This window comes from Cupressus sempervirens, chromosome 3 (genome assembly GCF_028749045.1).
Source record: "Cupressus sempervirens isolate cs-2001-9-10 chromosome 3, ASM2874904v1, whole genome shotgun sequence".
NCBI classification, from domain to species: Eukaryota; Viridiplantae; Streptophyta; class Pinopsida; order Cupressales; family Cupressaceae; genus Cupressus; species Cupressus sempervirens.
This window is the reverse complement of record NC_143120.1, coordinates 1,015,028,789-1,015,046,216: the sequence shown is the minus strand read 5'-3', so window position 1 is coordinate 1,015,046,216 and position 17,428 is coordinate 1,015,028,789. Positions and strand designations below refer to the sequence as shown.

The 17,428-nt window shown below is 33.6% G+C and overlaps 1 protein-coding gene across 1 annotated transcript; it reads left to right on the top strand.

Annotated features, from left to right (window-relative positions):
• The first annotated feature begins 7,945 nt into the window (after positions 1-7,945).
• On the top strand, positions 7,946-9,379 carry LOC149570205 (glucan endo-1,3-beta-glucosidase-like). Its single transcript, XM_089817878.1, has 2 exons — positions 7,946-8,059; positions 8,337-9,379. Exon 2 carries the CDS (start codon positions 8,664-8,666, stop codon positions 9,276-9,278), a length of 615 nt encoding a protein of 204 aa, XP_089674004.1. The 5' UTR covers positions 7,946-8,059; positions 8,337-8,663; the 3' UTR covers positions 9,279-9,379.
• The last annotated feature ends 8,049 nt before the right edge of the window (positions 9,380-17,428 follow it).

Sequence of the window (17,428 nt, the reverse complement as noted above, 5' to 3'; positions counted from 1 at the left end):
TGTAGATCATAGAAGATTCATCTTCCTATTTTTCTTTTTCTCTCTATATTTTATAGCATAATGAGCAATTCAAATTATTTGGTTAATATCATTTCTTGCAATGATGCTTGCTATCATAATGAGTGGATATGGCTATTGAGCTTTTGATGCAAGAGCATCGAGCTTGAATTTGGCAGACCTATAGTTTGTGTCATTGGGGATATATTCAAGACATAATAGGGATCCTTATCCTAAGTGTGCATGATAATTGGAGTAATCATCTTTAAGTTGGAGACAACTTAGTGATGATGCTCTCGTATTCTTGATTTATTGCCAGAGTTTAAAGATTATTTCCATGAGCTTCGATTTGAGGTAGTTGGTATGTGCACTCTTGGATTTGGAATGTTGAATGACATGTGGACCTATGCCTAAGGGTGCATACTCTTATGTTGTTATAACAATTAGTTATGCACTGTAAGCTTGGGGCTTGTCTTAAGTATTTAATTATTTCATGTATCTAATATCTCTTGCAAGCCAACTTATGGCTTGAGGCTGAATTTAATGTGAGTGCTAATTTAATGTCTATTATGATAGGATGACTTGCGGCTTCGATTAGTATATGTAAGGGGACTTGTCTTTCCTTGAGACATCATTTCTTACTTAGTTCAACATGGAGTAGCTAAGAGGAGCCAAGTTTAGTAGAGCTAGTAGCTAAGTGTGAGCTTGGAAACAAGAAGGTTTCTTGGTGGCTTGTGAGCAGAAGTTTTAGATTTTTCTTGGGGTTTTCTACTAGTTTATGAATCTGGGTTAGCTAGTGGTTGGATCTTGTGATGTATTGCAAAACTATTGGTGTTGAGATCTCTTCCACCATAACCTAAAAGGCCTTACAATCAAGCATGTTGCATGTAAATATTATGATTCTATTATAAGAATTTGTAGTGGTTTGGATTGAAATCTATTTTTTATTGTTTATATTATACTAGTTGGTTATGTCTTTTGTTCAGTTACTTCACAAAGCATTATGTATTGTGATTCTTGTTCAAGCTTGAGTATTCTGATTTCTTCTTCTTGAGCTCTATTCTTCTCCATTAGGTTTGCTATTGCTACATCAAACTCTTTAGAATCTCCATTTGAAAATAGATTTGAGAGGCCAATCTCCTTGTACTATGTGTCATTCTCAGCTATGGCAATCTCTTTTCTTCCTTTTAAGGATTTTATCAGTTCTCCTCTAGCTTCTTCCAAAGCATGTAAAAAAAGTTGTATGTCAATTGTCTGATTCTTTATTATCTTCCCAAGTTTGTAAAATTCCATTTTTAAACCTTATCCTCAAGCCGTAAGGCTCCTTCTTGTGAGAACTAGCTTTGATACCAATTGTTGGAATTAACAAGTGGGAAGATTCACTTATGAGAGGGGGCGTGAATCAAAAGTAACTAACTTTAACCCTTTTAAATTCTTTTAACTAAAACCCATTCGCATGCATCCAATCTATCTAATGAACTTGAAAGTAAAGACATGCATGAAAATAGACAACACACAAATTTGGTAACCTAGAAGCCCTCCAAAATGAGAAGGTAAAATTGGGGTGGGGATGAAACACACAAAATATCATTGCAGCAATGTGTAACTATTCAAGGTTACAATGTTTGACCACTTCCAATGATCTGCCTTGCGAAAGGCCTGTCATATTAAAGACTTTACACTCTGTCAAAAGTGACTTGGTTAAAGGATTTCACCAGCCTACTAAAATTAGGTCTGGTTAAAGAACTTTAGTACATTCACTTGGAATGCCACCCTGTTAAAGGATTTACAAATGGTTGCTAGGCCAACCTAAGTCCATAGGATTTCCATTATCTAATACAATTGCTAGAGAGTATTAGAAAATCTTTGACTTGATAGCTTTACAATCTCCAATTACTGATTCTAGATCCCTATTATGCTCTGACCTAATCCTTGCTTGATCTAATATCTCTCTCTTTGATATTCTGATACTCTATTCTTGACCAACTAAATACTACAATGCTGCTCTATTCTTCTAAGTCTTTGCACACTTCCCTCTAAATTTCTCTATATTTTACCCATACACTTCTTTCATCCACGCATGTAATGGGACTTCATCCTCCTTTTAAAGATTTCAAAGACTTAGGGTTAGATATGAATCTACAATCCATATTTATTCTTCATTTCTCCCTCAATTCATGCACTTTTCTTATTGGTTGTATGCTGATTGCATAGGTAATGCAAAAAGATTCGATATTATCATTAATATCCTTTGAGATTCTTTAATGTCGGCTAAAAAATGGTTTACATAGGTGTTTGTGCAATTAAAAACAACTATGTCCAATATGTGTTACTCGACACTTGTTACTTTTGATGCTCAGCTCATATAGAAAATTTTTCTCACTTAGCTCCTATAACAATTCTGTTCCACTTGGCTTCTACAGTGTCTCAGCACCTATACTTTGTTCGGCACTTGAACTTCACTCGACACCTAAAGATTGCTCAGCACCTAAAGTACACTTGGCATCTGAAGATTTCTCGGCACCTAAAGTTCACTTTGCATCAACTATTTACTTGACATCTATACATATTTTACTTAGCATGTGTTACTAGCTCGACATGAACTTAGTAAACATCTTAACTGTGTTGACACAAAATAGTCAAAACTAGTCTTAGATTCAATGTTCAAGTAGTTTTGGATGTTATGCATGGGGATTGCTAGGGCCTTCATGGTATCATGATGCTATTATGGTTGGGAGGAACCCACGTTCATGAGTTTTGTTATGTTAATTCATTGCAATGTTTCTTTCAGTATGTTCCTTTACTACTATGCTTTAGATGGTTAAATGGAGTTTCCATCTTGCAACTATTGTGTTTGAGTGTCTAAGCCTCAATTATAGATCTGGTACTCCTCAATATAGAGGAAATTATCTTTCCTAATTTTTAAAACTTTTTTTCTTGCTTGCTATAGTGAACCCTCACACGTGATTGTTCTCTCTCACATTAGAGATTGAAGTTTCCCATAGGGCCTTGAAGTTCTTCATGAGACTTATCACACTTCCTCACACGAAACTCAACATTCATGTAGAGGGAAGCTTTTTATTGAGCAAAGCATTCCCTCACATGAGAGGGAGATCCTTGCATGGCATGGTGCACTTTCTCACATGGCTTGGAGTACTTCCTCATATGATACTATCCATTGTGTTTTCTCATGCAAAAAGTAGGGGGTATCTCTATTATTTTTTGGAGAATGAATTTTGATTTTTTGATTAGCCTTTAGGATTATTTAATTTTCTATGCTCCAAAATATCAAAGATTATTTGTTTGGTTGTCATCTTTGGCTTTCATCTTTAGTTTGAGTGTGTGAATTGGTAGTGGCATTTGGAGATTCGCTGGTTAAGTCTTTCATTGCAATCTTTTTGATCTATGTATGTTAACTAAGGTTTGCATCCATAATTGTTTAAAAGTATATATATCTTGGATTTTATTCATCTTTGTTCCAAGGATCTCTAGGTGGGCCATTACAATAGGTATCTAGGTGTTCTATCTAGGCTCCCAAGGATCAAGCTTCAGTTTTGTAGATGATCCTAATCTCTTAATGGACAAGTATCTAGGTGTTCTATCTAGAATCTCGAGGATTAAGCTCTATTTTAGAGATAATCCTAAACTTTTTCTGAAGCACAAGTATTCAGTTCCTTACAAATTATATCAGCTAAACTCTTGAGGATTGACTTTTGTCCAACCAAGTTCCTAATCAATTCTATCTCATCAATTCAATCTTATTAAAAATTTTGAAACAACCTTAGTTCTCATATTTCTTTTCAAATTTAAATATTTTTGAATTAATGTGTTTCTCACACATCAATTCAAAGAGGGCAAGATGTAATACCCCAAAATTGGTCTAGTAAACAAATTTTCTTCTAATCTCCAATCGATCAACAAAGTCCTAATTTATTAGTATTTCTAGTTCTACTTTGCTACTTGATCTTGGTATTAATTATAGAAAACCCTAAATCTGCAATAATCATAACCTCTTTCATAATTCCTAAATATTGACTTAATTTAGCTTATAAACCATCCCAATTGAATTAATTTAATTAAGACTCTAGAGTATTTAATTATATTAAATCACCCTTTAAACAAAATGACACATGGAAAAGGAATTTATTACATTTAATTAAATAATATCTCCTCATTTCAAGTACTCGATTTAATTATTTATTAATTGAGAAAATCATAAAACATGAGGTAATATTTAATTAAAATCTCAAATATTCCTAAAATCTTCTCTTTAGTTCAAAAAATGGAAACTTGAGTTAACTTAAAAGAAGGAAACAAATCAATTGGCTCCCTCTCAAAAGGAAACTTTCATTTCAAATTGAACTCCAAGTCAATCTCCACCATTTTTACAATGAGATCTACACTCTCAATTCATTTTGAATTTCTCTATAAATTGGGAACTTTTGTCTCTCATTTCTAGGATGCAATTTGTGACTAAAGAAACTCTATCAATTTTATTATTCAATATTCTTACATCAAACTTGAGCTTTGTTCCATTCTAGATATTTAGTTTCATTTTAGATTAATAAAGAATGATAGATTAATCATTCTTTACTTTCTTAGACTAGATTTTCATGTTAATATAGATTAATCTCATGTATTTGTATATTAAAGTACAAAAAATTCAGATTAGTCTTGCATTCGTTTTAGTTAAATTCCTTCAATCTAGAATAGATCTATGGTCATTGAGCTCTTGAATCTGAGAGAAATAATTCAAACCATGACTCGATACAAGGCAATAGGTCATATATTTTAGAACCTCAACTTTAACAATATCATGTTCATTCTTGGATGAATTTGACATGTAATGACTATGTTGGAGTCCATGTAGTACCACTTTTGACACATACACTATCACGTTTTACCCCAATTCCACCTAGGAGGAAGGACAAAAAGTGGAAGAAGGAATGAAAGGTGCAAAGAGATTGATGATCTTGTATTAAATAGGTGCTAAACCTTCATTATATTTGAGTGTACCCAATTTAAGATAGTACACAAGAAATATGAATTAGATCTAAAGCTAGGAAACTAATCTTTGCTAGACATTATTTGTTGTTTCTCAAAACTACCATTTGAGCTATAGGACTATCCCAAGGATTGAGAAACAATCATTGAAGCCCCCTAGAAAGTAGAGACCCTATTCGAATGAGAAACACTGGTAGATGCCTTTGTCCCCTATACAATAGGGTTTGAAATATGTGGCTAAGGAGACTTGTTGCAAGGCACAACCAATGAGAAGTCCCTAATTGTGTTCTCAATTGATTGATACCTATAATTGGTTTAGGAAAAATACAAAGAAAGAACCTTCTGGGTGAAGGTGTGGGCTGCAACCTAAATATCAATTGTTTCTTCAAGGTTGCATGAAAGGTCAACCTTGACACAAACCCTTGTATGGGCACATGCATTGAAAAATTATCATGTTCCGTGCACACCACCTTACCTAGGGTTTGTGCAATGGTTTGAATAAATGACTAGTAAGGAAAGGGAAGATACAAAAGCTCAACCTAGATAGTAACTCTTAGCTTTTTGTCATCTGCAAGTATAAAGTCTCAAGACTAACTTTGAAAACCAAGTAGCAAAGACATAACTCTCCAGTGTCTAGGAATGAAAACTATTTTATCATGGGAAGAGTTTCAAAAATGAAATTAAAAAGTCCCTTAGAGAGGCTTTGAATGCCATCAAGCTAAAGTTCATGAGGAATATAGGCTTGGAAACCCATTCTTTTGGCATGCATCCAGGTGGAATTATAGCCACAAAATAACCTATCAAATTATGTTTCTCGAACCATTCGTTGGCACTATCAAAATCTTGAATATTAAAAGCAACATTAGGAGGTCTTACTTCATAAAATACTTTCAGAAGAAACTTGTTAGGGCATTTGTTTAGAGGAGGTGTCATGAGCATATGTCAAAGCAACTTTAGTACTAGCATCAACTATTGTGCCAAAGTTGGTTGGAGCCATAGTAAAACCCCTTACAATCCAATAATAAAAATAGTGTGATAGGACTAGAACATAGAGATGACTTAGAATGAGGGTCACACAACATGGGAAACTCTAGCAGATCATGTTCGGAACCTCATATTTATATGTCAATCTCTGTATTTGGTTAATATTTCATTTCATAATTTATATGATGTTAAGGATAATGTAAGTCCAAATGTATGCAAACATTTTTTAATTATAAAACCTTTAAATTTGGAATTAAAAAAAAATTATTTACTACACAAAGGTATTTACAAATAGACTAAAACATTCTTGATTGACCCTTAATACCTATTTAGCCTGCCCATTGCACATCAAGGTTCAATTTCTAGTTTGTGGTATACTAATAAACATTATAAAATATTATATTATAGATTTAATAATAAAATTAATAAATTTATTTTATTTGATAATTCAAATTAATTTAAATATTATCTTAAAATTATAGTTATAATGATATAGCAGATTTAAATAGATGTGATATAAATATACATGATTTTGGATTAAATTCATATAGAAATTGCTTTGTTATCCATGTATAGGAGTTTCAAGGAGGCCTTCCCTATGGGTGGAAGCTCATTTTCCAAGTTGTAATTATTTACTCTTTGCATATATCTTTACCTAAATTACAACATATGTATAGTATTCTTGATTTCGGTCAAAACTATTTTGGTACGAACTATTTCAGCCAAAATGGTTTTAGCCAAAACTTTTCTACCACCTTCACACCATGTGAACACCACTTAGCATGATGAGGGTTCAACCATAATCATCTCACCCATAAGACTTTTGGTCGTAACCCTATCAGATATCCAAAAGGGTGACACAACTTTGTTCTTTTACCCGTATATATCTATTTAGATATTTACCAATACATTTGATTGACTTTGACATTTACTCTCAACAAAAGAGGAAAAAAACTATATAGGATGAGGACAATTAGGCATGGTCAAAGATACCAACACGGGTACTAAGGTATCATTGCAAGTGACTCTCAGGTCATGTTTGTTGTGGCTAGAATAAGAAAAGTCTTTGTGTGATCTTCGTGGAATGTCTCTTAAATCCATTCATTCATGCAATTCTCATTCATCAAATGTTGAAGACTCTTAGTCTACCAACATGGAGAGCACTAACTACTTTAGAACCATGAACATGTTTATATTCATTTACTTACTTTTCACAATCTACCCCTTATATTCTCAAAGACATGTTAGTAGTGGCAAGGACTTTCTCAAAGTCATAAGATCATTATATATTATCATGAATCAAAGATAATAATCTATCTAATTAAACATTTACTCGTGTGATTTAATATTATACATGTTAGTAATTATGTGATTTAATATTATAGATGTTAGTAATTATCTATATTTATTATGTTCATTACAATCTTCAACGATTGATTAATCTCTTTCTAAAAGTAATAAGAACGATTATATATTTTTTTAAAATCTCTATAATTCACATAATTAAAAATATTGGTCAAATTCATTTAAATAGAATTGACTTTTCATAGTCTATTGACTTACAAAACAATCTTCCGAATAAAAGATAATATCCTATCATCTTATATATGTGACATTACAAATAACAATGATTTATCATTAAAAAAAAATAGGAAAAAAACATTAAATATAATTTAGAACATTAAATAAATAAACTTTGAAAATTATAAATAAGTCGGTCAAATTTATGAATACCAATACCGAGTCTTCATTGGAAGCTATACTCAAGTCATAAATGAGATCGCTGGAATTGGAAAGTCTCCGCAATCATCGTCGTGGAACGTACCTCAAACCCCTTCATTCACGCACTTCACCTTCATCGAACGTCCAAGACTCTGACTCGAAAGACTTCGTGAATACCAACTACATTTGCAACCGATAAATAGGGATCTTACTTAATACAGATTCATATCTTTGGTGTTAACAATTTGCCTAGTGTTGCAAATCAGCATGGCATTCCAACGAGAAAACAAGATTAGGAAATGCTACGCTTTGGCTCTTTTTATTGCTCTTTCATTCTGCATAAACCATGCAGGTGAGATGAACTCTTCTTAGAGAATTAAATTAGAATTGATATATCCATTTCTTATGGTTGCAATGAGATTATCATGACTGTGTATTAAAAACCGTTTTTCTTATAGAAATGTTACGAAATCATTAACAACACGGTAAAAAAGCAGCTTCTTGTATTTAAACGATGGTCATATTGAATACGAATTAAATGTTTCGTGAGTTTTTGAACCCACATTAAAAAAAATAACTGAATTACGTTAACACTTTGATCAAATCGTTTCCTTTGTAATTTTAACCAGATGGTGAGAAGATAGGCGTATGCTATGGAATGAATTCGGACAGCATGCCTTCGAAAAGCGATGTGGTGAATCTGGTGAACTCGAACAACATTGGAAAGGTGAGAATATACGAAGCAAATCGGGACGCCCTGCAGGCACTCAAAGGTTCAATTGATTGTGGGTGTTGGCAACAACGAGCTTCAGAAGATTGCAGGGGATCAAGCTGCAGCAACCGGATGGGTCGACGACAACATTGTTCCATTTGTTTCTTCCGTCAACATCAAATACATTGCCGTCGGAAACGAGGTTTACGCAAATTCGGAGCTTGTGCAATATCTCCTGCCGGCGATGAACAACATCCAGACAGCAGTGCGTAGTGCTAATCTACAGAACAACATCAAGGTCTCCACACCACACGCGGCGTCCGTGCTGTCAAACTCATATCCTCCTTCTCAGGGAACTTTTGGTCCTGATATGAGTGGCATACTGAAGTTTCTGTCAGATAACGGCTCCCCTTTCATGGCCCAAGTTTATCCTTACTTCAGCTACATTGGCAACAGAAACTCAATATCTCTAGACTATGCCCTGTTCAGATTGACAAATCCCATCGTGAACGACGGCGGCCGAATGTATAGCAACCTCTTCGACGCTATGGTCGACTCTTTCTTAGCTGCCATGGAAAAGGTGGGATACTCGAATATTCCAGTTGTGATAACGGAAAGTGGGTGGCCATCTGCAGGAAGTGATGTGGCAACAGTTGAGAATGCGCGGACATACAACAACAATCTGATAAGGCATGCTCTGTCCACCGCTGGGACACCAAAAAGGCCTGGAACGACGATTGAGACATATGTTTTTGCGCTGTTCAATGAGAATCAAAAGCAGGGTTCTGAGGAGGAACGCCATTTCGGTCTGTTTGAAACTAATTCTAGTCCTGTATACCAAGTCAACTTCTCACCTTGATCGGGAACCAATATATGTTTTACGTTTAAGGTCTTGTGCCCATAAATAAAGTGGGAACTACACCCCTCGCTCTGGCGTTTAAGTTAGAGTAAGTCGCCATTCTCATTAGTGAGATCAAATAAATCTTTTAATGAATGCTATATTAACATCGTATTTATTGGCTGCAGTTGGTTATCCGTCGATAGAGTATTGTTGTACCAGTTCCACGCTCAACAAACTAATGTAAATATTTGCAGATCTTCCACTAAATTCAGTTCTTGTATAAGTTAAAACGAAACAATATATGGTTGGTGTGGAAAACATGTCTTATTTATCAATTGATAAGTTTAAGGGGCTTTCTAATTAATGTTCATTGGACACAATATTTGGTGAAGGTTTTGCATATGGACTTGCAAGTAAAGTGAGTTTAATAATGGAAGAAACTCTATGATTAAGTGTGCTGAAGCTGGAGTATTACCGGGATGGGTAAACTCTTAGGAAGTCTCGGTGCTTCATCTCTCTGAGCATTACCTAGATCCAATGAGTGTCAAGTGTTCCATTATTTTAATAAGAGATAAATTCGTGTGAATCACTCCCAATGAATCATGGGTCTATGAGTTTTCTCAAAAACTACATGGTTAAATCCAGATAGCAACATCACAACAAAACAATATGTTTGAATTAGCCAATTTCAATAAATGTTCTATTGAAAGAAAATTGTTGAAGTCATTGAGGTAGGTGTATAGTATAAGCATTGATCAACTATTACTATTTGATACAAGGGATAAAGAAAATAATAATTTTTTAGATTTTTGTACAATTCAATTGAATAAATAACTATTATGAAATTAAATTTTATTGTACAATCTATTTAACTTTTTCATTGTCTTCATGAGAGTACTGAGATATAATAATAGTGATTTAACAAACTTAATAAGCTCTTTTCCTATATTTAAAGTGTGTCAATACCTTCCTATAACCAAATCCTAGAGATGGAGCAAGGAAGAAAAATAGAAAATAAATAGCCAAATCCCCATAAATAATCCCCAAAGGCCACTAAAAAGAAAAACACCTTGTTAGTAGAAGTAATATGTGAGGAATATCAATGGAACAAAAAATTTCTCATCAACATCTTCTTCCTTTCCCCTACCTTTGAAGCCTTCATACCACTCTTTCTCATGCACATTTTTGCACCCATCCACATTTCAAACATTAACTTCATTAAAACAGTTACTAATTCTAGTTGTTTATATTTTATTCTAGATATATAATTCCAATAATTTATATTAAAAAATAGAAATAAGTAAAACCTATTATAGAATTTAATCAACACATTTCTTATACATCTATAATATCTACTAATTCTATAATCTATGATTATTTTGGACTACTACTTAAAATATGTATTGTTCATTTGTGCTTTATATTTTTAGTTATGTAAATATAGTTTTACATGTAGTAGATTTTTCATTAAATTCTTTTGATGCAAAAGCATCCTTGGGTCAGTGGTAATATTGCATCACCCATAAATATTTTCTTTTTAGTTATCTATTTCACTATTTAATAGGATAATTTCTCATTTTTTTAGCTTTTATTAATCTAATCTCCTCCTTTTCTTATGAAATCTTTATGGAGTGATCTAGATATTGTGGACTTCCTATGTCTAGGTTTTCACCATGATTTTGGGTAAAAGTACAAAGTTGTGTCACCTTTCAAGCTAACTTATCAAAACTACTAAATTTGAGTATTTCTATCTAAAAAATATTTTTGTCAAAACACGTGATCTAAATAAATTCATTCTAGCTAAGTTATATATGGTCTCACACTTTTCCAATTGGAAATGTCTATTAAATGCATCCTTTATACTAGTTTGTATCTAATTATCAATGAAATAAAATTATTTAAGAAAAGTGGCGTTTCAATAACTCTTACTATTTTAAATGATTATTTTTAATAACTCTTAATGTTATGTTTACAATAACTCCTAATAGCTATATATGTTATCTATAACATAGTTTGAGATCAAAGGGAAATAAGTTTATTTGAAAAGGGTAACACAGGTTTGTGCTTTTACCCTTTTATGTTTCCATATGAAGATATCATACTATTGGTATGGTCTTATTTTTTATTTTTTATTCTAACAATCACATTAGCAAGATTTAGTTTTGAATGGGGATTTATAACTTTTGATCCTTCACAACATGTTTTTATATGTTGTGACATGTTTCATTAGCTGACTTTCATGTTTATAATGCACAATATATTCATATGAGTGATATTCTTATAATTTGGGTCCTGACCTAGATGTTTGTAATATGTTTTCTTTATCCTTAAGATTATTAATTAAATAGGCTAACTTGTGGTTGTCAATATTATATATAATTAGAATAGGGATTCTATTTTCAGCAATGATAATTGGTTAGGAAGGATAACATGAGATGTATGGAAAAGTGGATAGATTTCCAAATCTTATATGAAGCCTTTAGAAGGTTACCCTTTTTAGAATAGATGATCAATTGTGATCCTTGTAGATATTACTATTAATAATGGTGATGTAATGAAACTACATTTAGATGATAACTTGATGATAAGAGAGTGATTCTTCCAAATTCTGTTCATTTTCGTAAGCTTGTTTGTTCTTTTTTATTGTGTCTTATTATTTCTACAAGGTTAGGAATATCCTGTGTCAATGTCTAATATTGACTGCATCATTTAATATCAAAGCTAGTTATGTTTCTACTCATACATCACATAAGAACAAGTACATGGAATGTCATGTACTAACTTGCATATCTTATTTTTGTGGAATAGCCGAGGAGATTGTCATCTTTATCAATCAGAGGCAAGTGAAAGATGGAAAAGAATGGATTAAATAGTTGAATGGTAGATATTAGACTTTTGAACATTGTTGTAGGGTACCAAAATCTTACTAGAAATTATGGTGGTTGCACTAGAAGGATTGGTTGGATGGTGTAGTTGATAAGTTTTTTTGTTACCAAATAAACCTTTCTATTGAAGATGGATTTTTTGTTTTCGTAGATTGTCAAATTGGATCCAACCAATCAACAATTGTGATGAAATTTCTAGACCTAGGGAATTAAATATTAGAATATTAGTAAACATATTGGCTACATGAATGAATCCTAGAAGACTAGAGAATTTGATGGAGGATTAAAAAATGAGATAAGGATTGAGAACCATAATGCTTTGGCTTGGACTAGAAGAGATCTTGTGATAGAAAATTAATTTGAGGAATCTTCTAATGATCTTGTGACAAAAAATAATATGCATATATTCTTGTTGGGGAAGAAAAATTAATGAGAGGTATGACCCAAATGAGTAAGAGTCATAGAATTAATGTTTCATGCTTATCTACTTCTTTTCATTTGGAGGAATTGATAGATTTAATTTATGAAGCAAAGGATTATTTTGGTATTGAATATGCTAACAATAACCAAAGAATTAGGCTAGCATATACTAAGTTAAAGGGTCATGCTGCCTTATTATGGAAAGAGTTACAGAAAGATAGGAAAGACAATATAAACTAGAGGATAACCATATAGAGGCTTGTCGCTTCTAGAATTAAATATTTGTACATACTATATGATGATGAAATTGAGTTATTTAAGATGTTATATAATTTTTGAGTTGTCCTTTTGCATGATGCTAAATGACGAGGATCCTTCCAAACCCCTCTCTTGAAAAGATGATTGAATGATTGAAGATCAAGTCCAAGGTTCTAGGTGATCTTTTGAACTATTGATTTCTACTTAATTGAAGATAGATGTGTATGTTCATGAGGAGGCCTTTTCTAGTTCTAAACAATTCTAGATAATCTATTCGATCTATTGCTATTTGAAAAAGTAAACACAAAAGAAACATATTTTATGCTATTTTATTTTTTATGATGAATGCAATTTATCGATGCAACTATATGAATTCTTATTTTAGCCAAGTGTTAGCAAAACAAATGGCAAAGATAGGGTGACGAGAGAGTAAAGAAAATAACTTCAAAGGGAATTTCCTAACGGACATAAACCATGGTCACAACATGTCTGCAAATTAAATCATAAAAAAGATCGGGTAGGAAACCAATGAAATTATGAGCAATGCTTCCTCAACTCCACTATTGAAATCATCAATGCAAACTCAATGATAAATGAAAGATGTTTCATGTTTCATCAAATTACAAGGCCATGGAAAGTGTGCTCATGCGAGACAAGACACTATACAAGAATAATAGGTGATTTTTTCTCCAATTCATTATGTTAGTGGAATTCATTAACACGAGACAAAAACCAAAACTAAAAGCTCACACAATCAGAATGAAACAATAAAACCATTGCCTCCATTATTATTCATGAACATGCATTCACAAAAAAAACACACTCTAGCAAGAATAACTACACTCAAAATGAGAACACTAATAGAATATGTTATTGCATCAAAATAATGGCCTAGATTACATATTACATCCTTGTATTTATAAGAAATCATCTCCTCCCTTTGTGTTAGGAGTAAGAGCTCTTAAAATGCAAACTCATGATAAAAACTAATAAAACAAATCTAATCTTAATAAAACTCACTCTTTAAATGGTGCTAAGTAGGACTTCGCCCTTGTTCATATCAATTAATGGGTGCATGAGCTTTTACATGACACAAAAGAATAAAAGAATGAGAAGATAAGAAGAATTTAGTTGTTAGATGATCTAGAAGCCCCGGGAAACTCTAAAAATAGAAGCTGGTCCTTCTCTAGGTGTTTCTGGAAGTTGAACTACCATCAAAATGCATTTCTAATATATGGAAAAATCTAAATTAGGAACTCACAATTAATTTTTAGTGCACTACTTCTTCTTCAAAATTGTCAGTACACCTTTGAGAAAAGTGCACTTGTGCACCTTAGTGATAGGTTCCAAAAAATTCAATATTTTTCTAAGTGTGAAGACTTGATTTCCAAGATTTGGGATTTTTCCCTCTTTACACCAAAATTTTATCTGGATGTTTTCTCTTGAACTTCTCTATAATCTCCACCATTTGGGTAGCTTATAGAAAATATAAACTCTCATACTTATCCTTTACTAGTTGTTGGTAATTACTTACTTTGATTCTTGTTTCCACAAAAACCTCAAGCTTGGTGTCTAGTTCCAACAATTCTTCTTTAGTTTTGAAGGTTTGACTAATGTCATCTTCTGATGAAGCTTCTTTAGATGTAGCTCTTAACTATTGAACAACTAATTTCATTGCAAAAAGCTTGGTCTTTGACTCATCCTCAAAAATATCAAGGCTAGTGGTGTTGTAGTACCTCTTCGCTTCTAAAAAATGCTCTTGAGCCCTATCTTTAATCCACTAAATCTCATCATGCAATCCTTCCATAGCTTTATTACCTACTAATATTTTATCTATCTGATCATCAAGCTTATCAAGCTCCTTAGCTACATATATCTCCATTAGCATATGATACCTTTGACCCTTTATTTCTCTCAAAGCCTATAGGTCTTTAGCCTCGATATGAACTTCATCCATCAGCCTGAAATCTTGGTTTTATTATTGAAACTAACTTGTCGGCACTTGACTGGATGTGGTGCAATAGCACCAAATTTCCTTGTATTATTTGCACACCTTTGTCCTTAAAATTCTCAAGCCATTGCTAACATGATTCCAAAAATGGATCTAACTGTGTTTTCCCTGCTCCTCTTTTCTCTAATGCTCCTACAAGAGTAATCTTTGGATTTTCCAAGTTGATAGGGCCTATGACCCTACTACTTCATTTAAGTAGCCTCTTAGTAGCTCAAATTTCTTCTACAATGCTATCAAATCAGACTCAGTGTGGTCCCATATGCATGAACACCTCTTTCATACCTATAGTGTTCATCACTTTGGTTGTGTCTACCATGGAACTTCCAAACATGACATCCTTGATTTGGTAGTCTTTAGGAGTCCATTGTTTGGTGTCAATGTGTGGAGGAGGAATAGTTATATGTGAAAGCAAGTATTGATCTCAAGGTTCTTCATTATGAAGGCTAGTGTTCAAGCATCACCTGTAGGTGGCTCAAGCTTCTTGAATTTTTTTACTAATTCCTTCATTCTCAACTCAGTTATTACATCCAATTGCCTCTTTTGGAGAAACATAACCTCCCTCTTTAGCCATGTCAGTATGGTGCCCATGGGAAAAATGTACTTTTCTAATGAGGTTGGTCCTATTGTAGGATCCTTTCCCTCATCATTCCTCTCTAAAATCTTCTCCTATCTAGAAAAATCTTTAGTGGGAGTCACTATCTCTAGTTTGACTAAGGTCCTAGCCTCTATATTTTGAGGATTTTCCTAAGGCTCTTCATGTATTTTCCCTTCCTCAAAAACTTCATCAGCATGCAGCTTCTAGAATTCTCCTTCTTTGGTCACTTGTTCTTATCCTTGAGTAGTTGGGGGAACTAGAGTTACTGATCCTTTATCCAAAATTGCCAAATCCTAAGATGGTCATTGTAGAATACCCAAAGGTCCTTGAGGTAGAAGTGGAAATTGATTCCAATCCTCTCCTAAGGGACACTCATGGGAGTATCTCTTATTTTTTCTCCCACCATCTCAATGCCTACTAGCATAAAGTCAAAATTTGAGAGGTCGAAGGCATCAGTTTCTTGACCCTCCATATCATCTATCCGTATTTTTTGTTCATCATCTCAAGTTGACATGTGGATAGGATCCCTTAGAGGAGATGGAGGTATCAAAGTGGAGCTTTTTCTCCTCTCTTCCTCTATTGCTTTACTCAATTAGGTTCTTTGGCTCAAGGGGACAAATTATATTTGCTCCCCTTGTCCTTCATCTTCTACTTCTAGGGTGGTCTCAAGCACTTGTGGCATTTTTCTTCTTTAGTCTCCTTCTTTGTGTTCTTGCCATAATTGATTAACCTCTTACCCTTTTTGGAGCTGAAGGGGTGACTTCTTACTCTTCAGTTGCTACTAGTGGTACTCTTTGCTCCTCTACCTATTCTTTTGGCTATTGTTCCTATTCTTGGGCTAGTTCTTATACTTGAGGTCCAACTTGTGGCACAACTTGTGATTTGTTCAGGTTGTTCCTATTCTTGAGTTGTTTTCTTGTTTTCCCTAGAAGGTACTCTCTTCCTTTTTGTTCCCTTGTCATCCCCAAAGTACTCAACCTCTCACACATGTTGATGAACCATTTCCAAGCTTACTAGGGATTGAGTGGGGAAGGTTGGAATGGTGACTTTTGAACCTTTGCCTTTAATCGACCTTGATATAGCTTGTAGGAGTATGGCTTGAGGAACTAGATCCATTCTAAACAGCTTCTTGATCCATTTATTTTTCAACTCGACTATGTGCCTGGCCCGATGATTTATATTATTGTTTTCATCCCTCCCAATCTTAACATTCATTATTAGTCAGTGAATATATGTTATCCCTGTTATATAATGGATCCATGACATCTTTAGTATCCTTTTCCACAACCTTAAGAGGGATCTTTTTCTTCAACACATGTTCTGGTAAAGATAGAGTCATCCTACAATAGTCCCTTATATGGATATCATAGTCATCTACAATGTTCATCCAATGGTCATCCAACCCATCTACATTTAGAAACTCTTTCCCTGCCAAGTGTTGTATAATTCCAATGTTGTCAAAGTATGGGAAAGGGGGGTTGTATTCTACCAATGGATATTGGTCCCACTTAGAATCAAAGGTGATAATATCCTACTTTTTTCTTACCTCAAAAGCACCAATTGTGATGGGCTAGATACATGTCTTCTTATTTTGTCTTCTCACTCTATTGTATATAGAAATGAGTTGGCATGAAATCTCCAATAGGATGAGCCTATTAGATTGGTATCTTGGGAGTGTCTTTGGGAATAGTAGAGTACTAGCTACCCTAAGATAGGTGAAGGTTTTGAATTGAATGTAGTAGGCACTGATTTCTATGATCCTAGTTGTTGCCTCTATTAACATTATTTTGGTGTAATAATCTTCGATGAACCTGATGATTGTGAAGATAAAACCATCATTCACCACCCTTTATTCCACACTATGTATGATGGCATGTAGAACCCAGGGTTAGCTTTGATGGCTACTAGTTTCTCATCCAAGTTGTCACTTAGGATGGTAGCCCAATCAATTGGCATCTTTTCCATTTTGATGGTCTCAATGAAGTAGACCATCTAGGTT

Coding starts and splice junctions, on each gene's coding strand:
- LOC149570205 (XM_089817878.1), top strand. CDS start 8,664: ATGAACAACATCCAGACAGCAGTGCGTAGTGCTAATCTACAGAACAAC.